This window comes from Monodon monoceros, unplaced genomic scaffold (genome assembly GCF_005190385.1).
Source record: "Monodon monoceros isolate NGI ecotype Baffin Bay Population unplaced genomic scaffold, NGI_Narwhal_1 Super_Scaffold_6, whole genome shotgun sequence".
Classification (NCBI taxonomy): domain Eukaryota; kingdom Metazoa; phylum Chordata; class Mammalia; order Artiodactyla; family Monodontidae; genus Monodon; species Monodon monoceros.
This window is the reverse complement of record NW_021703783.1, coordinates 43611621-43630148: the sequence shown is the minus strand read 5'-3', so window position 1 is coordinate 43630148 and position 18528 is coordinate 43611621. Positions and strand designations below refer to the sequence as shown.

Sequence of the window (18528 nt, the reverse complement as noted above, 5' to 3'; positions counted from 1 at the left end):
CCTCCATAACCTGTTCTCCCTGTACCTACTTGGCCCTTTAAAGCAGGAGGTGGTTGCAGTGGGGAAGCCGACTAAGGAAGGGTTACATTGCAAGAGGTAAGTATTTGAACTCTTTGGATGTGCGGAATAGGTGGGGAGTACAACTGTAAGCTGGAATGCAGGGCATTACAGGTGGCAGACCGGGTGTGTACGGATTCCTGTAAGAGTTTGAGACTGAATACAAACCTGTAGGTCATCAAGAGTTTGGGATTACACCTGGGACCTGGTGTGCCACATTCTCCCAGCACCAACACCCATCTTAATTAGCCACCTCCCGCAGGATGCCCTGGGATGCTTGTTAAGGTCTCTCCATCCACCTGGCTGGGGAATCATAGCAGGAACCAGCTGGCAGAGCTGATAGGCCAACGCTAGAGGGGGTGGGTGGTGTAGGAGGTAGTGCCGACCCAGGCTGTGGGTTTGAAACTCACCAGTCAGGAAGTGAAGTCGACAGACGGAAGGGCAGGCAGGGGAGGGGAGTTCTGGGGCGCAGCAGAAGAGGCCTTCTGGGGTTTGGGGGCTGCGGGGCCATGGGCTTCAGGGCCAGAGGTTGCTTTTAGCCCAGCAAGACAGATCTGGGCAACATGAATGCCCAGAGGCAGTTGGCTGTAGCTGCAGTGAGAGCAGAAGTCAGACGACATGAGGTGACCAGGCAGGCTCTAAGCTGCCTCAGGAAGCTGGCAGAGAGGGTGAGCGACCCTGAACTTCGGGACAGCATTCAGACCTCAGTGGACCGCATACGAGGTAAGAGAAGGATTAGCTCCCATCTTGGGTGTATTGGGGACCAGCAGGGGCATATAAGGGCTTGCTGGATCATACAGCACTTCCCAATCAGCCACTTTCTGTCCCCAAGATGGAGCTGGGACTCTGGGGGAAGAATATATTTGGAAAGAATGGAAAAAGACATGGGAGGTATCATTCTTCCTCTTTCCCCAACTCTGATCCTTCTCCCAGGGGATCAAAATACAGGTCACTGCTGAGCTGAACTTGACAATGGAGAAGTGGGTGAGCATGGGGAAGACAGGCCGTGACAGACCCATGGTAGACTTGGACCCTGCCTGGGGAGTCCGGGGCAGGAAGCAGTTTGGGGCAGGAGGTTCTGGGACTGGATAATGTGGTCATTCCCAGGACCCATGAAGGATCAGTGACCTCTTGTTCTCCAGCTGTAGAGAGAACACACACACACACACACACACACACACACACACACACCCCACAACAGATTGAAATATACCACGCAGAGTATCTCAGTCTCCCAGACGTACACTAACGCTCACATAGCATGCTCTGCACAGCCGAAGTGCAAAGAAGTTCCAAGGACTCTCCTCGGTCCTCTCTCCTCCCCGTGCTCCCGTTCCTGTCTGCCCCCCCCACACACACCTTCCGCCCTTCGTCCTTAGTGCCATTAGAGCGAGTGATGACAACACAGGGAGGAAGTGCTGGTATAGCAACACCATCCGCCACATCCTCCTGCCCACCCCAGCCTTCAATCCTGTGGTGGGGCCCTGGCAGGAACAGCTTCTCTCTATCCACAAGGCCCCACCACTAAGGAACTGGTGGAACTGGAGGTCACCTCTGGTCTGGTGTCATCTAATTTGCCCCGAGGCTGCAAAGAGCCAATAAAAGCCGGCTACTTTGCTCATGAAAGGTGTCTGGGAGAAGCACATCCTCCACCATATCCTGGTCTCTTCCAGCCTCTCCATTCTTATCTGCTTACCTGGGTTGGGGTGGGGGGATGGGCAAGATACTGTTCTTTCCATCAAGGATACCTCCTGCCAGACCCTTCTGATAGTTGAGGCCGTCAGAGCATAACTTGGGGAAGAACCAGTTTGGTTCAGGTTCCTAAGGGAACAGTCTGATTCCCTTCCCATTTCCTTTCTTTCAGTAGTGCCCTTCTCACCTCCTGTCCCCCACCATTTGCCAAGAACTATAGCTGATACCTTCCCTACAGCTGTTGGAAAGGCAGACCTAGGGGGGAGTGGCCCCATGGGGCCTCCTAGGGAGGAACTCCAAGCTCCACCCCAGCAGGAAAAGAAAAGGGTGGGGGAGGAAAGAGGTTTAGTCAGGTAGAGGAACTCAGTTTAGCTCTGGAGAGGAGGGAGTGAGGAGGGGTGGAGGCTGAACTCTTTGAGAAGACCACTCTTCATAAGTGATTTTTGTTCCACTCTAAGAGTCAGTATTCTGTTCCCATTGAACTTAAAGGAAAACTGAGGCCACCAAAGGAAGGAAGGAGAATTAAGCCAGAATCAGCAAATCTTCACCTTCTTTTTCAGAAAAGGCTGCTGAAGGGTCTTCTGTTCTGGGGATGGTGTCATCCTGACGCTGCGGTGGGAGGGGGGCTCTGGGGGGCGGTGCTGACCTCGGGACAGGTCCGCGGAGGGAAAGGGCACCCAGCATGCTGGTACTGCCCCCCTACCTTACCCCCTACCAGGCCGAGCATGCCGCTGGCTTCAGCCTCCGAGAGCCGCCCACAGCAGCACTTATTATAGTCTCCGCTGCGTCAGGAGGGTGGGACGCCAAATTAGGGGAACGCTGAGACTCCCCGAGTCCCAGGGAGGGGTCTCCAAGGCTGAGAGGAGGCCCCCTCGACGCCCGCCCCACAACTGCCGGTCTCAGCCTCTGTCCCCCATCGGCCCTTCAACCTTCTCCCTGGGCTGGAGGACAGTAAGCCTTCAACTCCCAAGGTCCCTAAAGGGGTGGAGGACACAGAGCAGACGTTTTCCATTCTTTCTGTCTGTCTCCTCTTTAACCTTCTAAAAAAGCCCCACCCCGGAAACCTCAGGAGATTGAATGGAAACCCAGAAGAGGCCTGTACCCTCTGCCTCAACTGAGGGCGGTCTTTATATTCGGGGCGCTAAATACCCCACACGTGGGTAACCAGGTGTGAAGGTGGTGCCTCCATTAACCCCAAATCCCCTGGCGGGTGCCCCCGCCCACCATACACACCGATCCTCCTCTCTGCTTATCCCCGCTGTTTCTGAGGCACTCTTGGAGCTACGGTTGCTATGGAGACCGGATGAATTTTGGTATGGGGGGTGGTGTCAGTCTGTAGACGTATTCCTTCTCCTTCCACCCCGAGCTGGAATCTTTTGACTCACTTTTCGGCCTGTGTTCCTCGACTCCTCAGATCTTTCCCCTCCTGAGGCACCCCCTCCTTCCACCCACCCTGCTAAGTTCCATGTTTGTCCCCATCCCCAGGGAACACTTTCCAAGTTCACTTTGGGACAGTTAGGCTCAAGTACGGCCCAGTCAATGCACCGCGTATGGAGGGTGGGGGTGGGCGAGGGGGCTGGGTCATGGGGAAGGGGACTCGTGCAAGTACCTGGGGGAAACAAGGGGTCCTGGGAAAGGGATTTCAGGGCTCCCCACTTTCCCACATCAGCTTCCCCAGAGTTGGCAGTGAACCCGCATTTGCTCCGTTTTCTCCGAGGATCGCCCACCCATACACCGATCTTTACTCTCGCGCCTAAATGTCATACCCAACAGTAGCGCTCCCTGACCGGGGTGTGCTAAGGGAGGGTGCTGGAGTGTTGGAGTAGGTGAGTCCAAGTTCCAGGAAATCCAGCCCAGGATTTGGGAGGGAAATCCAGTCCTGGATTTTGCACCGCCTTCGCAGACAGCCGTGCTGGGGGAGAGAAGGTGCGGGGGGAGATAGAGTGGGGAGGGGGGCCGGGGGCCGCCTCCTCCTCACTGTGAGGGGAGCGCCCGGACACAGCGCGCATCCGGACCAAGCCGAGCCCCGGCGAGCCCCCCAGACCCTGCGCCCGGATCTCACGCCCCTCCTCTCCTAGACCCCAGACCCGTGGGTGCCCACCCCCTCCGGCTTCCCTCCTTCCTCCCCCGCCGGCGCCTGTATCTCCATCCCCAGCATCCTCCCCGCGCCCCTGCGAATCCCCCGCACGACCAGCCCCATTAGCTTCCCACCCTCCTTAAGACCCCCTCTCCGACCCCCCATCCGCGGCCCCTGCCCCTTGAGTCCCCATCCCCAACGCCTCCCCCGCACCGGTTCTTCTCCCTAGCCTCGGGTTCCTCTTTTCTGCCCCCTTTTCCTCCCTCTCCCCTCTTTGCCCCTCTACAGTCCTCCCCGCCCTCCCCCGCCCATCTCAGCGCCGCCACCCAGGCCGGGGTGCGGGGTCCGGCGCGCCTCCCTGGAGCAGCACCAAGGTCCCGGGGCTCCAAAGGGGTGGGGGGGCAGGGCGGGGAGCATGGGGAGGGGGCACCCCGTGTGATGGGAGGGGGGCGCAAGCGGAGGCGGCGGCGGCGGCGGCGACAGCGGAGCCGGGCCGGGGGCTCAGCGGGGTCCGGGGGCTGGGGGCAGCGAGCAGGGCGGCCCCATGGCCGGGCCCCCCTGAGGCAGTCCGGGGGAGTCCCCTCCCCTCCCCAGCTCGGGGGTCTCGGGGCCCCATGAGCCGGGGCGCGGGCGCGCTTCAGCGCCGGACAACGACCTACCTCATCTCGCTGACCCTGGTCAAGCTCGAGTCGGTGCCTCCGCCGCCGCCTTCTCCGTCTGCGGCCGCAGCTGGTGCCCCGGGGACCAGAGGTACCGAGACCGGGGATCCTGGTAGCCCCCGAGGCGCGGAGGAGCCGGGCAAGAAGCGGCACGAGCGTCTCTTCCACCGGCAGGATGCGCTGTGGATCAGCACGAGCAGCGCGGGCGCCGGGGGCGCCGAGCCCCCCGCCCTGTCCCCGGCTCCGGCCAGTCCGGCCCGCCCCGTCTCCCCGGCTCCCGGCCGCCGCCTCTCCCTCTGGGCCGCCCCTCCCGGGCCCCCACTCTCCGGGGGATTGAGTCCCGACCCTAAGCCCGGGGGCGCCCCCACCTCCTCCCGGCGCCCCCTGCTCAGCAGCCCGAGCTGGGGGGGTCCGGAACCCGAAGGCCGGGCGGGCGGTGTCGTCCCCGGTTCTTCCTCCCCGCACCCCGGCACCGGCAGCCGGAGGCTCAAGGTGGCGCCTCCTCCGCCGGCTCCCAAGCCTTGCAAGACCGTGACCACCAGTGGCGCCAAAGCCGGCGGGGGCAAGGGCACCGGTAGCCGCCTGTCATGGCCCGAAAGCGAGGGCAAGCCCAGGGTCAAGGGGTCAAAGAGCAGCACCGGGACTGGAGCTTCTGCCGCTGCTGCTGCTGTCACCGCCGCCGCCGGGGGAGGGGGAGCGGCAGCCACGACCGCAGGTGGGGTCGGGGCTGGGCCCGGAGCCCGCGGGAAGTTGTCCCCTCGGAAAGGCAAGAGTAAGACCTTGGACAACAGTGACTTGCACCCGGGACCGCCTGCTGGCTCTCCTCCTCCGCTAACCGTCCCAGCAACCCTGGCTCCAGCCGCTGCTGTCACCGCCGCCTCCGCGCTGCCCACTGGGCCTGCACCTCCAATCACTCTGGAGCCTCCAGCTCCGGGGCTGAAACGGGGCCGGGAGGGGGGCCGAGCATCCACTCGAGATCGCAAGATGCTCAAGTTTATCAGCGGCATCTTTACCAAGAGCACAGGGGGGCCTCCTGGCTCCGGACCTCCTCCAGGACCCCCGGTCCTGTCTTCTGGCAGCGGGTCTAGGGAGCTGCTGGGTGCAGAGCTCCGCGCTTCCCCTAGTGAGTAGGACCAGGGCCTGAGAACAGCGAGGGGAGGGCACCTGAAATGCTCAGCTTGGGGTGGGGGAGCGGTGTGCAGGACTGACTTAGAGAAGCTTCTTTCTTGGGTGGGTGGATGAACCAGGCTCAGTTCTCTGCCAAGGACTGGGGCAAAGGATGAGAGGTCCTGGAGAGGGGTGAGTAGGCATTGCGGGACATGAGAGGAGACTTGATTTCAGAGGGACTCAGAAAGCCTCAGAGCTTTCTGGGAAAATAATGCCCTTGGTCAGCGTGGCTGTAGGAAATTGCTCCCAGAGAAGCCCCAGACCCCACTTCCAGCCTCAGCTGGACTCTGGGAGATGGAAACTGGGCTTTGCCTTACCCAGAGGAACACTGAAGGTGAAAGGGATGAGGAAGCCTCAGTTTCTCCTGAGCACTTGGGGTAGGTGGCATGAGCGTGACCTTGCAGGCAGCTTCTCGCCAGGCACAGGTCTTTTCCTGGGCCGAGAGCAGGCTAGCGAGGCAGCAGGGAGGCAGTGGGTTTCTTTCCAGGGCAGTGAAGGCCGATTGGGCAGTACGGGAGTACGTGGGGGCTGGAACATGCTGAATACTTGAATGTGAAGGGAGAGGGGCTGATAGGAAGCCTCACTTCCCCCACCGCCCACCCCGGCCCCCTAGCAGCATTGAAACCCGCAGGGGACCGACCACGAGTGACTCAGGGGGGTGGAACTGCTGCAAAGGCAATTCTTACCCCTGGAGACTTGGGAGAGGGTGCGGAGAAAGTAGTGTCTTTTTGCGGGGAGGGGGGTGTCTTTATTTATTTATTTTCTGGAAGAGAGAGGCGAGGGCGTCTTGGTTCAGCTCACACTCTCGGGAGAGGAGGCGGGTCCGAGAGCGCGGGTGGCCCCCGGGGTTTGGCTCTGGTGCGGGTGGGAGCAGATGGCTCCGGATCCCAGAGTTCCCGCCGCAGCTGCGGCGCCCCGGGAACGTCCGGCTAGTGTCAGGCGCGGGGGCTGGACCCGGCGGGCGGAAGGAGCATCCTTCCCTCCCCCGTGCCCCCCATCCCTCCCCAGGCCTGTGGCTTCTCTCGGCCAGGGAGTGGAGCCCTTTCCCACCGTTCTCTTGGAGGTTGCTTGTGGGAAGGGTATGGGAGAGGGAGGTATAGAAAAAATCCAAGCTCCATTTCTGGGGCTGTGGGGAGGGGTCAGGGCCACCGTGCCGTTGACCTTGAAAAGGGGGAAGGATATCCTCACCTCAGTTTCTGTCCTGTGAAGTGGAGATTGAGGAAGACCCACTCCCTTCTATGTCCCAGCCCCTCTTCCTGAGATCTGCCCTGAGAATCTGTCAGGCCGGTGGAGAGGACACCTTTTCTCCTTCCAGAGGGAAGAACCCGCCACGGTCAGAGCCTTGGTCCCTCGGTCTGGAGCAGGGACCTACGTTTGGGGATATGCTTAAAGGGAGATGCCAACTGAAGTATTTTTGTCTTGCTGGCTCCGTTGCTAAGCAACCACTGAGCGGCAGCAACAGCTGTGGGGAGAGTGGCTAGGATGGGAGGACTGGGGACCACTCTCAAACCTAGCCTTTCCACACAGCTCTCCAGCCCAGGCTGGGCAGCTACAAAAGGAGGAGGGCTAGCTGAGGGTTGGGAGCCCTCCTTGGCCTGGAGCATCCCCTCTTACAACTTTTCCGTTACAGAAGCTGTGGTCAATAGCCAGGAATGGACTTTGAGCCGCTCCATTCCTGAACTGCGCCTGGTAGGTAACCCAGTCCCCTTGTCTGTATGAAGATTGACCTCTCCCCCCAACCCCGCCCGCCACTGAACTCTCAACTCTCTCTTCTTCACCTCTTCCCTTCCCTCTCTGTGAGAATGGGGAATAGTTTTCCAGTTCTCCTGAGATTCTACCTTCATGGCACCTTCCTAGGACTTGATACATCCGCACAACCTTTTCTTCTATAATCTCCCTTCTTCCTGCTTGTCCATGGTCCTCTTCCAGGCTTCTTATTTCTGACATCTCCCCTCTAGCCCTTCATGTTCTGTTGCCTAGAATTGGGTAAAATTTTCCAACTGGTGCCCAGAGCTGTGACATGCCCCCCACCAGACATGCATCTAGTATGTTTCCTAAACAACACAACACCAAAGAAAAAAAAAAAGGTACTGAGTTGTTGACATTCTTCAGCTTGTTGTACACTTCCAGCTTGAGATCATTTCTTACACATGCATGGCCTGATCCTCCCAAATGCTGTCTCCTGACTGACTGTCAGCCAGGCCCTGTAGGACCCTGCTTGGATGATTTAACACTGCCAGTCCCTTTGAGCTCTCTGGAGTGTCCAGACTCAATTATCCTCCTTTCTCTTAATTCCTGCAATCTCTGTTCTACAACCTTGTCCTCAGGGTGTGCTGGGTGATGCCAGGAGTGGGAAGTCATCGCTCATCCACCGATTCCTGACCGGCTCATACCAGGTGCTGGAGAAGACAGAGAGTAAGTTCTCAGGAGCCATAGTAAGCTAAGGATTGGGGTCAGGGATCCAGGCAGTGTGATCAATGACTATGCAGGTATGGAGACCAGAGGGAAGAATGAGGCCAGAATAGCTAAAGTACAAGGAGAATGGGGAGGTTTGGTGACTGTGACCTCTGACCTCCTACCACATCCAACTCTTCTGGACAGGTGAGCAGCACAAGAAAGAAATGTTAGTGGATGGACAGACTCATCTGGTGTTGATCCGAGAGGAAGCTGGGGCACCTGATACCAAGGTGAGGGATGAGATGATGGGGTAGGCAGGTGGGCTGGGGTCAGCACTAGCCAAAGGAGAGGGCTCTGGTTTCCCAGGTCTCCTTGGGAATAGCATCCAGAGGAGTGGACCTGTCTGACCATCCATTTGCTCCCTCACGCTCCGCAAGTTCTCAGGCTGGGCAGATGCTGTGATCTTCGTCTTCAGCCTGGAGGATGAGAACAGTTTCCAGGCCGTGAGCCGTCTTCATGGGCAGCTGAGCTCCCTTCGGGGGGAGGGACGAGGAGGCCTGGCCCTGGCATTGGTGGGGACACAAGGTAAGGAGGGGCTGGGGAAGTGCTGCTTTCAGGGGAGTTCCTACTGGGTATCACCCAACATAGGTGAGAGCTTGGTAATGTGTGGACACGGCTACTTGGACTCCAGTAACCCTCTGGAAGGAGCCTCGTCTCCAAATAACTTCAGTAACCCTCTGGAAGGAGCCTGGTCTCCCAAATAAGAGAGTCATTAAACCAAGCATAAACTTACCAAGGTCTGAGAGAGAAAAGAGGACTCTCCAGGATGGAAGGGACAGCTACAGTGGCAGTCCTCATTCCTCTGAGATGTCACCTACCTTGTGTTTCTCACGCTGCCATTTCCTGATGCCACCACCATGGTAAATACAGTGAAAACCTCAGGCCCTAGCGTGGCCTGAAAGCCTTCTGCATCTTCCCCTTGCTACAGCTGGGTCAGGCTGACACTTTTCAAAGGAACTTATCTAAAAACAAAGAGAAGACACAAATGAAATGATGGAGAAAACACAGAGAGGGCCACCAGGCCATCTTTTCCAGCAGAGCCAGGAAAAGCTTCTCCAGTACCCACCTGTATGGAGCCGGCAGGACGCTCTGTCTGGATGCCTACCTTGCAGGTGGCTGCTTCCACCTGTCGCTCGCCTCCTGCTTTCTTGCTGCAGATAAACAGTCCACCTGTTACCCGCGGACATTCAACCTCTTCCTGGTTCATATGCCAGGTGTCCTCCCACTCAGCTCAGGGTTCATTGAATTTGCAAGGCTGGGTGACTGTCACTCATGAGTCTCAGCCATTTCAGACCTTATCAGGACGTTCCGTTCACCTCTGGAGTATTCTTTGAAGACACTCACACAGAGCTAACCCACCCTACTCATGCTGCAGCTGGGCATGTGAGCTGGGCTCAGCGTTCACAAAAGGCTTATATGCTCCCATTGCACTGGGTCATAGGAGGGATATTCTCTCATACCCTGTCCTAGTGGTCCCAGTCTAGGACTAGAGCCCAAGAGAAAGGAAAGCAGCAGAGTGGGGATGGGGCCCCCTCATCCAGTCCTCCCCCTTTCTTGTCCCCTTAGACCGGATCAGTGCTTCCTCCCCTCGGGTTGTGGGCGATGCTCGTGCCAGGGCTCTGTGTGCCGATATGAAGCGCTGCAGCTACTATGAGACTTGTGCGACCTATGGGCTCAATGTGGACCGGGTCTTCCAAGAGGGTGAGTGTGGCGATCCCCACATATGTGGGCATCAGGGAGCTGGGGACTAGGATATTCTTGGAGGTCACACATTCAGGCCTCTCTCTGTGAGTGACAGGAAATTAACCTGCATAGGAGGGAGGAGGGACCAGGGAAGGTCAGAGAAGGTTTGCTTCATAGCCACAGGTCCTTCTGGACAGGAGGAGCTGGCTAGGCTACAGGTGGCATGAAGGCCACAGTGACAAGGAAGTTGGGACCTATGTTATCTCTTGGGGAGTTCTCAAAGCTGGGCAACGAAGGGTGGTCTTGGGTATCTGCCCCGCTCATTCCTCCTCCTCCCCCTCCCCTCAGTGGCCCAGAAGGTGGTGACCTTGCGCAAACAGCAACAGCTTCTGGCTGCCTGCAAGTCCCTGCCCAGCTCCCCAAGCCACTCAGCTGCTTCCACTCCTGTAGCTGGGCAGGTGAGTTGGGGTTTCAGGGTCCACAGAGGGGCCGGTAGGAATCAGAGGAAGGGCTGGTGATCCAAGGACAGGTACAGAGAACCCAAGGAGGTTGCGGGGGGCAGATGGAAATGGCAGTGATACCATTTGTAGAAAGTGCATTGGACTGGAAATCAACCGGGCTTGAAACACCCTTTGCAGCGTCCTTGAGCAACTCACCTAAACGTCCCAAGGTTGTCAGGAACATTGTATGGCATAATACTTGTGAAGTCAACCTCTGCAAAATCCAAAGCACTGTGACAATGCTAGTGAGGAGTTTTATTATTAATGATAATACAAATAAATGGTGATGAGATGAAGGAATATCTCAAATTCCTCAGAACTAGATGTAACTGTAGCTTGGTGGGGGGGGCATCTCAACTGTTCTGACCCCTCCATCTGCCTGCAGGCTAGTAACGGGGGCCACACTAGCGATTACTCTTCTTCCCTCCCATCCTCACCCAATGTTGGTCACCGGGAGCTCCGAGCTGAGGCAGCTGCCGTGGCTGGATTGAGCACCCCAGGGTCCCTGCACCGGGCAGCCAAGCGCAGGACCAGCCTTTTTGCGGTATTGGACATTCTAACCTCCTATCATCCTGTCCTCTGTTACCTGCCCATCTTCCCTCATCCCTAGACATCTCTGTTGGGCCCTTCTTCATCTGTCTTCCCTGTCCTTCCGTCAGCATATCCCTCTATCCACCCTCTAACTGATGCCAGTAACCATTCCAGAATCGTCGGGGCAGTGACTCTGAGAAGCGGAGCTTGGACAGTCGGGGAGAGACGACGGGGAGTGGGCGAGCCATCCCCATCAAACAGGTGGGTGGCCCAGGGACCGGGGGCAGGCTGGGGGTAGGTGCTCTTAACTGGTTTTCTCCCATATGCCTCTTTCCGTTCTCCAGAGCTTCCTACTAAAGCGAAGTGGCAACTCCTTGAACAAAGAATGGAAGAAGAAATATGTGACCCTGTCCAGTAATGGCTTCCTACTCTACCATCCCAGCATTAATGTAAGTGCTAGAGACTGGCTGGGCCACACTGGCTGGCCTTGGATGCACTTCTAGCTCTCCCAGTCTGTGCCTCTGACAAACACCAACATCGGTTCTGGGAAGCGCTAGTCCTATTCTTTTCAGTTTAGCAAACATCTGTTAGGCACCTACCATGTGCCCATGCAGGAGATGGAAATGTAAATACATCTCCCTAGGACTTGCAGTCCAGTGGGAGAAAATGGAGGAAGGACCTCCACCTGGCCTGCCATTCGGGGATGCTTTCTGGAGGAGACAGTGCTGGGCCCGGTCTGTTGGGCTCATCCCCTAGAGCTCATCCCAACCAGTCCGCTCCTAGAGCCCCCTCTCCAGCCCGATATTATTGGCTGCTTCCCAGCACCACTGAGGACCCCAACCTTCCCTATACTCTCAACCCCTATACTGCTGCAGGATTACATCCACAGTACCCATGGCAAGGAGATGGACTTGCTACGAACAACAGTCAAAGTCCCCGGCAAGCGGCCGCCACGGGCCATCTCTGCTTTTGGCCCCTCAGCCAGCATCAATGGGCTGGTGAAGGACATGAGCACTGTCCAGATGGGGGAAGGCCCTGGTGAGTGGGGCTGATGACAAAGGGGCAGGAGAGGGGCCCGGGCTAGGGGTAGTAGGGAAGAAGGGAGTGGGACTGGTTAAGCGGGAAGGTGGGTGATGAAGAGGGACCATGTAAGGCGTGGGGCCCAGAGACTGAGTAGCTCACTGAGGATTTATCTTCTTCCCCTTCTGACAGAAGCCACCACTCCTACCCCAAGCCCGAGCCCCAGCCCCAGTTCCCTGCAGCCACCATCAGACCAGACATCTAAGCACCTGCTGAAGCCAGACCGGAATTTGGCCCGAGCCCTCAGCACTGGTCAGTGAGGACTCACCCTCCTTCCACTGTCTTCCAGATCCAGATGGGATGCAGTGGGAAGTGAAATTGGGGTGGGAGCTTGGAGGCTGAATGCATGAGTGGACACCTTGAGCATCAACTGGGTGCCCAGGCACCCAGCTCAGTCATACCATGTTTAGCATAATGGCTAACACAACTGGGTTCTAGAGCTAAGCTGCCTGAACTTGAACTTGAATCCTGGCTTGCCACTTGGGCAAGTTACTTGACCTCTCCACACCTCAGTTTCCTCATCTGTAAGAGGGAGATAATAGTTTCTACCTCAGACAGTTGCTTTGAGGCTTATACTGAGAACATGGTGCAGCACATAGCCAGCCATCAATGTTTGGAATGTTTGAAAATACGTATTTTTTAAAAATAGCAAGTAACATTGTAACAAATGGTCCTCACAACAACTTTGTCGGGTCAAGATTATTATCCCCATTTTAGGGATGAAGAAACTGAGGCTCAGAAGATTAAGTGACTTGCTCAAGGTCTCAAGGCCAGTAAGTGGCAGAGCCAGGATCTGAGTACAGGCCTGACTCTAAACCACTCATCTGCCCTCCTCCCCAGGAATGATCAAGGGGGACCTCCTAGAGAGGGTTGGCTGAGGAGGGGGACCCTAAAATGCCAAATCTAGTTCAGGGGAGACAGGCTATGGAGAAATCAGGAAATCTATGGAGGGGGCAGCTGAGGCAGCTGTGTCCCCCTCCCTAAGACTGTACCCCATCTGGAGACCTGAGCCCCCTGAGTCGGGAACCCCCTCCTTCTCCCATGGTGAAGAAGCAGAGGAGGAAAAAGTTGACAACACCATCTAAAACTGAAGGCTCGGCTGGGCAGGCTGAAGGTGAGGCCCTGGTGGACAGTTCTACTCCCACCCTGGACCCTCACCCCTAAACTCCAGATCCCTGACCTCACTCCTGCAGGAGGAGGAAAAGTGCCTGAGCTGAGTGCTTGACTATGATTACCACTCTGTACATTATTTAGTGAAAAATGGATGGATGCCCCTTAGCCCCTGTCCTTCCTCCCATTCCCCAGCCAATGCCTTTTACCCCAGTAGTCCCCAGCCCGTTCTCAGTGACCCCCCACGTCTGCAGCTCCTGCCCCCCCTCCTAATGACCCTCTCATTCCTGTTGCTGCCCTCAACTCTGCTTGTCACCCCAGCCCCAGCCCCTGCACCCAGAAGGCCCCACAACCCCCAGGGACTCAGCCCCTGACCTCTGTGTCCCCCACTGACCCCCAGGGACTCAGCCCCTGACCTCTGTGTCCCCCACTGACCCCCAGGGACTCAGCCCCTGACCTCTATGTCCCCCACGACTCCTCAGCTCCTGGGCTCTGACCACCCAGCTCCTGTTCTCAATAACATCCTGTGATTGCCAAGCTCCCCCAAGAGCCTTTGACTACAATGATTCCCATTCCTGCCCCTAGTGACTCCCCCCAGATCCTTGAGACTCCCCCCTCACCCCAGGGACCCCTCACCCCAGGCCTGTGAACTCCTGTCCCCTTTCCCCATGTTCACTCGGATGCTGGCCATCCCTTCCCCTCCCAGAGACCCGGCACCTCACTGGTCATGATAACCAGTCCCCACCGCCCCTGCTCTCTGCCGGGTGCTCAGACCCGGGTTCCAGATCTGCCTACTGTCATGGCTCTTGGCTTCCGCTCTACTCTGCTCCGGGGCCACTGACTTTAGTTCTGCTTTCTCTCCCCATCTGTCTGTTCTGCTTTGTCTCTGGAACTGTCTGTCACTATCTCTCTCTCCATCTCTCCATCTGCCTCTTTTTCTTCTTTCTTCGTCTCTTTCTCTCTTCTGCTCTTCATTCTGTCTCTATCTCCTTCGCTTCGGGAAACCAGCCAAGCGCAAAATGTGGAAACTAAAATCCTTTGGTAGTTTAAGAAATATTTATAAAGCAGGTAACAAGCGGGGAGCTGGGTGGGGCGCTCAGCTGGGGTGCAGAGGGGCGGGGGTGCTCCTGCCTTCCCCTGCATGTGCTCGGGCTTCCTGCTCTCCCCCACCCTCTGCTTCCCCAGTGACTCTGCCCCACTCCCAGGGGCTTGGGATGGATATCAGGGAGGAAGAGGGTTTGGGGAAGGCAGCTCCTGTTTGAATTCTGTCCCTCATGGCCCCATCCCATCCCCCCACCCAGAGGAAAACTTCGAGTTCCTGATCGTGTCCAGCACTGGTCAGACGTGGCACTTTGAGGCAGCCAGTTTTGAGGAGCGGGACGCCTGGGTTCAGGCCATCGAAAGTCAGATTCTAGCCAGTCTGCAATGCTGTGAGAGCAGCAAGGTCAAGGTAATGGGTCGGGGGTCGGCGGAGAGCAGAGGTGAGTGTCTGAGGAGTCCGGATAAGGGCTCAGAGGGAGAGTCAGTACTAACCCCAACCCTTCCTGCAGCTGCGCACAGATAGCCAAAGCGAAGCCGTGGCCATCCAGGCGATCCGGAACGCCAAGGGGAACTCTATCTGCGTGGACTGCGGGGCCCCCAGTGAGCTCAAGGGAGCAGTGGAGGGACGTGGGAGGGAGTGTGGTTCGCTGGAATTGATGAATGCTGGGGTGCCCGTGCTGCTCGGCCAGGAGCTGACCCCTGCATTCCGTCCCCAGACCCCACATGGGCCAGCTTGAACTTGGGCGCGCTCATCTGCATCGAGTGTTCTGGCATTCACCGGAACCTGGGCACACACCTGTCCCGCGTTCGCTCGCTCGACTTGGATGACTGGCCGCGGGAGCTGACCCTGGTGCTGACAGCCATTGGCAACGACATGGCCAATCGCGTGTGGGAGAGTGACACGCGGGGCCGTGCCAAACCCACGCGGGACTCTTCGCGGTACGCGTGCAGGAGAGGGGTAGGGGAGACTTAGGGTGTGCGGCTCCCGAGAGGGTCCCCTGGGTAGGGAGCAGAGGTCCTGGGTGCGGGGTCCCTAGAGCCCTTCCCGTTGATCCCTGGTCCTGCAGGGAGGAGCGTGAGTCATGGATTCGCGCCAAGTACGAGCAGCTGCTGTTCCTGGCGCCGCTGGGCACTTCCGAGGAGCCGCTGGGCTGCCAGTTGTGGGCCGCGGTGCAGGCCCAGGACGTGGCCGCCGTTCTCCTGCTTCTGGCCCATGCGCGACACGGGCCGCTCGACACCAGCCCAGAGGACCCGCAGCTTCGCTCCCCACTTCACCTGGCGGCCGAACTCGCCCACGTCGTCATCACGCAACTGCTGCTATGGGTACGTGAGCGGGGAGATGGTAAAGGGGTCTCTGAGGGCTCCGTCTGGCAAACAGCCAGGCGCGGGAGAGCCCGAGGGCCCCAAAGGGACCCTGGAAGTGGGCCCGGCGATCCCGGGGAGCCGGCGGGCGGGGATTGGCCCCGGGGACGCTCCGTAACGCGGCCGTCTCCGCCCCTTAGTACGGCGCCGACGTGTCCGCCCGCGACGCGCAGGGCCGCACGGCGCTGTTCTACGCCCGCCAGGCTGGCAGCCAGCTGTGCGCCGACATCCTCCTCCAGCACGGCTGCCCGGGTGAGGGCGGCAGCACAGCCACCACCCCCAGCGCGGCCACCACCCCCAGCATTACCGCCACGCCCAGCCCCCGTCGCCGGAGCAGCGCCGCCAGCGCGGGCCGAGCCGACGCCCCCGTCGCGCTGGTATAGTTGCGCCGCCGGAGAGACACCCCCTACCCCACCACGGGCCGGGCACGACCACACTGGGTGGACCGCTGGACAGATGCACCCACTCACCTCTCCAATCCGCACCCCGTCCCATGGGAGCACTTCTTACCCCCCAAGAGGGCACAGCCCCCACGCCTCCCAGAAGACACAAACTCACCTCCCTCTCCCCAACGAGGCATGGAGACCCCATCTTGACACGCCCCCTCTCCACTGTTTGCACCCTCGGATTGCTCTGGGTCTACCCTCTGGGTGTTGGCGGGAGGGGACGCCCCCGTCGCGGTCCCTGCTCCTGGCCGTTTGGATGTGCCCGCTCGCGCCCCCTAGGGGTGGGGGAAAAGACCCAGTCCTGCCTGTGCTCGACAGTCCCACGGCGCGCGAGCACTTACCCAGGCTGGCTCCTGGGGCGACGTCACGCCACAGGGAGGGGTTAGTAAGTGGGAGGGCTAGCCCTGGGACTTGAGGCCAATAAGGGGGACCCTACCCTTTCTATGCTAATCTCACTGCCCAGTGAAGGGGGAAGGGCAGCGAGGGGCAGGACCCCTGCTGCCCATGGGGGTAGGGGGTCCCCAACCCTTTCCGTGAAAGGGACCATGAGGAGTGGAAATCAGGACGTTCCCCCCACATCCACCCATGGATGGAAGCTAGAGGGTCGGGGGAGCCTAAAGCTTGGGTCCCTCCTCACTACCATCTCGGGAGGGAGAAGGGATGGAGCAGGAGCGGGCTAAGGGGGACTTGGGAGGGGCCTTGTAATTTATTGCTTTGTTCCCCAACAAGGGGGCGGGGGCGGGCAGGGCTTGGGGAGGGCGTTTCAGGGTAGGGGAAGCCAAGGGTGGGCAGAGGGTGGGGTGGGGTGGGGTGCTCTCGGGTTGTGAGTGTCTGTGACCGTGACTGCGTACCTGTGACTGTGCAGCGCCCGTGGTGATCTGGGGTAGGTGGCACCCCTACAATGGGACCCCTCCCCCACTGTTCTTCCTGTCCAGCCCCTCCCTTCCACTGGAGCAGCTCCAGACCCAGCCCTCAACCCCAGGATCCCTCCCAGCCAGGGTTAAGAGAATGTGAGGTGGCTGGGAGGGTCTCCAGGCCCCCTGCCTCATCCCCGGAAAGGGGGTGCTGGGGTGAATTTACCTGGCCCAGCCCCGCCTCCCTCAGTCAACCCAGCCCTTGGGCCGTCTGTGTCAGTGGTTTCCGGTATTTTTTTTTTTTCCTGGCTAAAATATTTTGCAAAGGACCAGGTAACTGGGGAGAGGAGAGGGGCGGGGGCAGGGGGGGAATACCGCCCCTCATCTCCTCCAAGGCAGGTGGTGTGAATCTTCTTCAACAGCAATTAAAGAGGAAGTGATTTTGTCTAGGGGGTGAGCTGCTGGTCTGTTCTTGAAGAGTTGGGTCAGGGAATGGCCTTGGTCAAGGTGGGGAATTGGAGGTGGGAGAGGGCCAGGGAGGGTGCCTCCTGCTGGGGCTGGTGTCAGGGCAGTATCCAAGGGCGTGGAGGCAGTAGGTCAGATGCTCCATCATGTACAACAGTTCCAGGTTCATGTAGTGGAAGGAGACAGGCAGGTCAGGGCAACAGTGGGGACTCAGGGAGCAGAGAAGTCACTAACTCCCAAGATGACTCCTGTTTTGAGAAGGAGTTGGGGTGTGGAGCTTAGAGAAGAGCACAGGGGAGGGGGGCTGCTGGAGGGGTGAGAAGATAGAGTAGCTTTGGTTAAGAGCAGGAACTTTGGAGTCAGATCTGATTTTGACACCAGTACCTCCACTTCATAGTTAGGTGATCTTGGGCAGGTTACCTTGGTGGCATCTGTTTATTTGTAATCTGAACAATATCTGTTCAGAGGGCACCTGGTAGGGGCTCCAGCATCAGTCCTGGAGGACTGTCCCAGGCCAGCCTACCCACTTTGAGCACCTGGTACCAGTAGTAGAGCTTTATTGTAGGGGTCCCTCTCCTGGCAGGGAGGGAAGGGATGGAAGGTCTCCCAATCACAGATGTCCCTGGTGTCACAAACTCCATGTTCAGCTGAGGCAGACATTTGCCCACCCCCATGTCATGCACAGGACTGCAAGGACACAGCAGCCTGAGGCCAGCGCAGCTGCCAAGAGCTGCAGCATCTCGTGGTTCAGCATATAGGCAGTCCCGCTGTTCCTTGTGTGCAGCTGAAAGCATTTGACCTGGTAGAGGGACCGGCGGGGGGGCGGGCGGGCGGCGGTGGGCCAGCAGCCGGCACGGGCTGGGCAAAGCCACACACATGTCAGCTACCTTGACAAACCAGTCTGTGGCCCAGCGTCCTCCGGTAAGGTTGGTTCTGGCCCTCTGCACCCCTCATCCCCACGAGGGACATTCAGTTGCAGGTGCACCACTGAGCTGGTTGCAGGAACAGGCCCAGATCCCACTCACATGGGAGGCCCGGGTTCTACAGGGCCCTAGGCTGGGTGACCACCTAGCACAGCACCCTGACCCAGGAAAAGGTGGATTCAGAGTTGCAGGTGCAGTAACAGGTGCAGATGCAGGCATATGGTCTGGGAAGGCAAAACCTTCCCAGAGGAAGAGAGGCAAGTAGCAAAGAAGCCTCAACTGGAAGACCCAGCCACCCCTCCCCTCTTTCATCAGAGACCCTGGACTCCCCGACTCCATCCCCACTTTCCTTCTTGGTGGCAAAAGCTCCCTCCCTTCCTCAGAAGCTCAAGAGTGTGAGAGACTATGGGGAGGAAACAAGGAC

General features: G+C 58.5%; 1 protein-coding gene across 3 annotated transcripts; it reads left to right on the top strand.

Annotated features, from left to right (window-relative positions):
* Window positions 1–49: 49 nt before the first annotated feature.
* Window positions 50–16579, top strand: AGAP2 (ArfGAP with GTPase domain, ankyrin repeat and PH domain 2). Of its 3 annotated transcripts, none has more exons than XM_029205627.1 (18): window positions 50–96; window positions 7283–7341; window positions 7980–8067; window positions 8254–8339; window positions 8487–8634; window positions 9676–9810; window positions 10141–10250; window positions 10678–10836; window positions 10998–11084; window positions 11168–11272; window positions 11699–11861; window positions 12036–12155; window positions 12889–13017; window positions 14315–14463; window positions 14564–14654; window positions 14771–14993; window positions 15122–15377; window positions 15557–16579. In XM_029205627.1, exons 4-18 carry the CDS (start codon window positions 8274–8276, stop codon window positions 15797–15799), a joined length of 2184 nt encoding a protein of 727 aa, XP_029061460.1. In that variant the 5' UTR covers window positions 50–96; window positions 7283–7341; window positions 7980–8067; window positions 8254–8273; the 3' UTR covers window positions 15800–16579. The 3 variants fall into 3 exon arrangements, with proteins under 3 accessions (XP_029061460.1, XP_029061459.1, XP_029061461.1); XM_029205626.1 differs by lacking the exon at window positions 50–96 and adding an exon at window positions 536–780 and having other exon boundaries at window positions 15557–16037; XM_029205628.1 differs by lacking the exon at window positions 50–96 and adding an exon at window positions 4388–5608.
* Window positions 16580–18528: the final 1949 nt, after the last annotated feature.

Coding starts and splice junctions, on each gene's coding strand:
- AGAP2 (XM_029205628.1), top strand. CDS start 4,441: ATGAGCCGGGGCGCGGGCGCGCTTCAGCGCCGGACAACGACCTACCTC. Junction 8,340..8,486: donor CTGGGGCACCTGATACCAAG/GTGAGGGATGAG, acceptor ACGCTCCGCAAG/TTCTCAGGCTGGGCAGATGC. Junction 14,464..14,563: donor GTGAGAGCAGCAAGGTCAAG/GTAATGGGTCGG, acceptor CCCTTCCTGCAG/CTGCGCACAGATAGCCAAAG.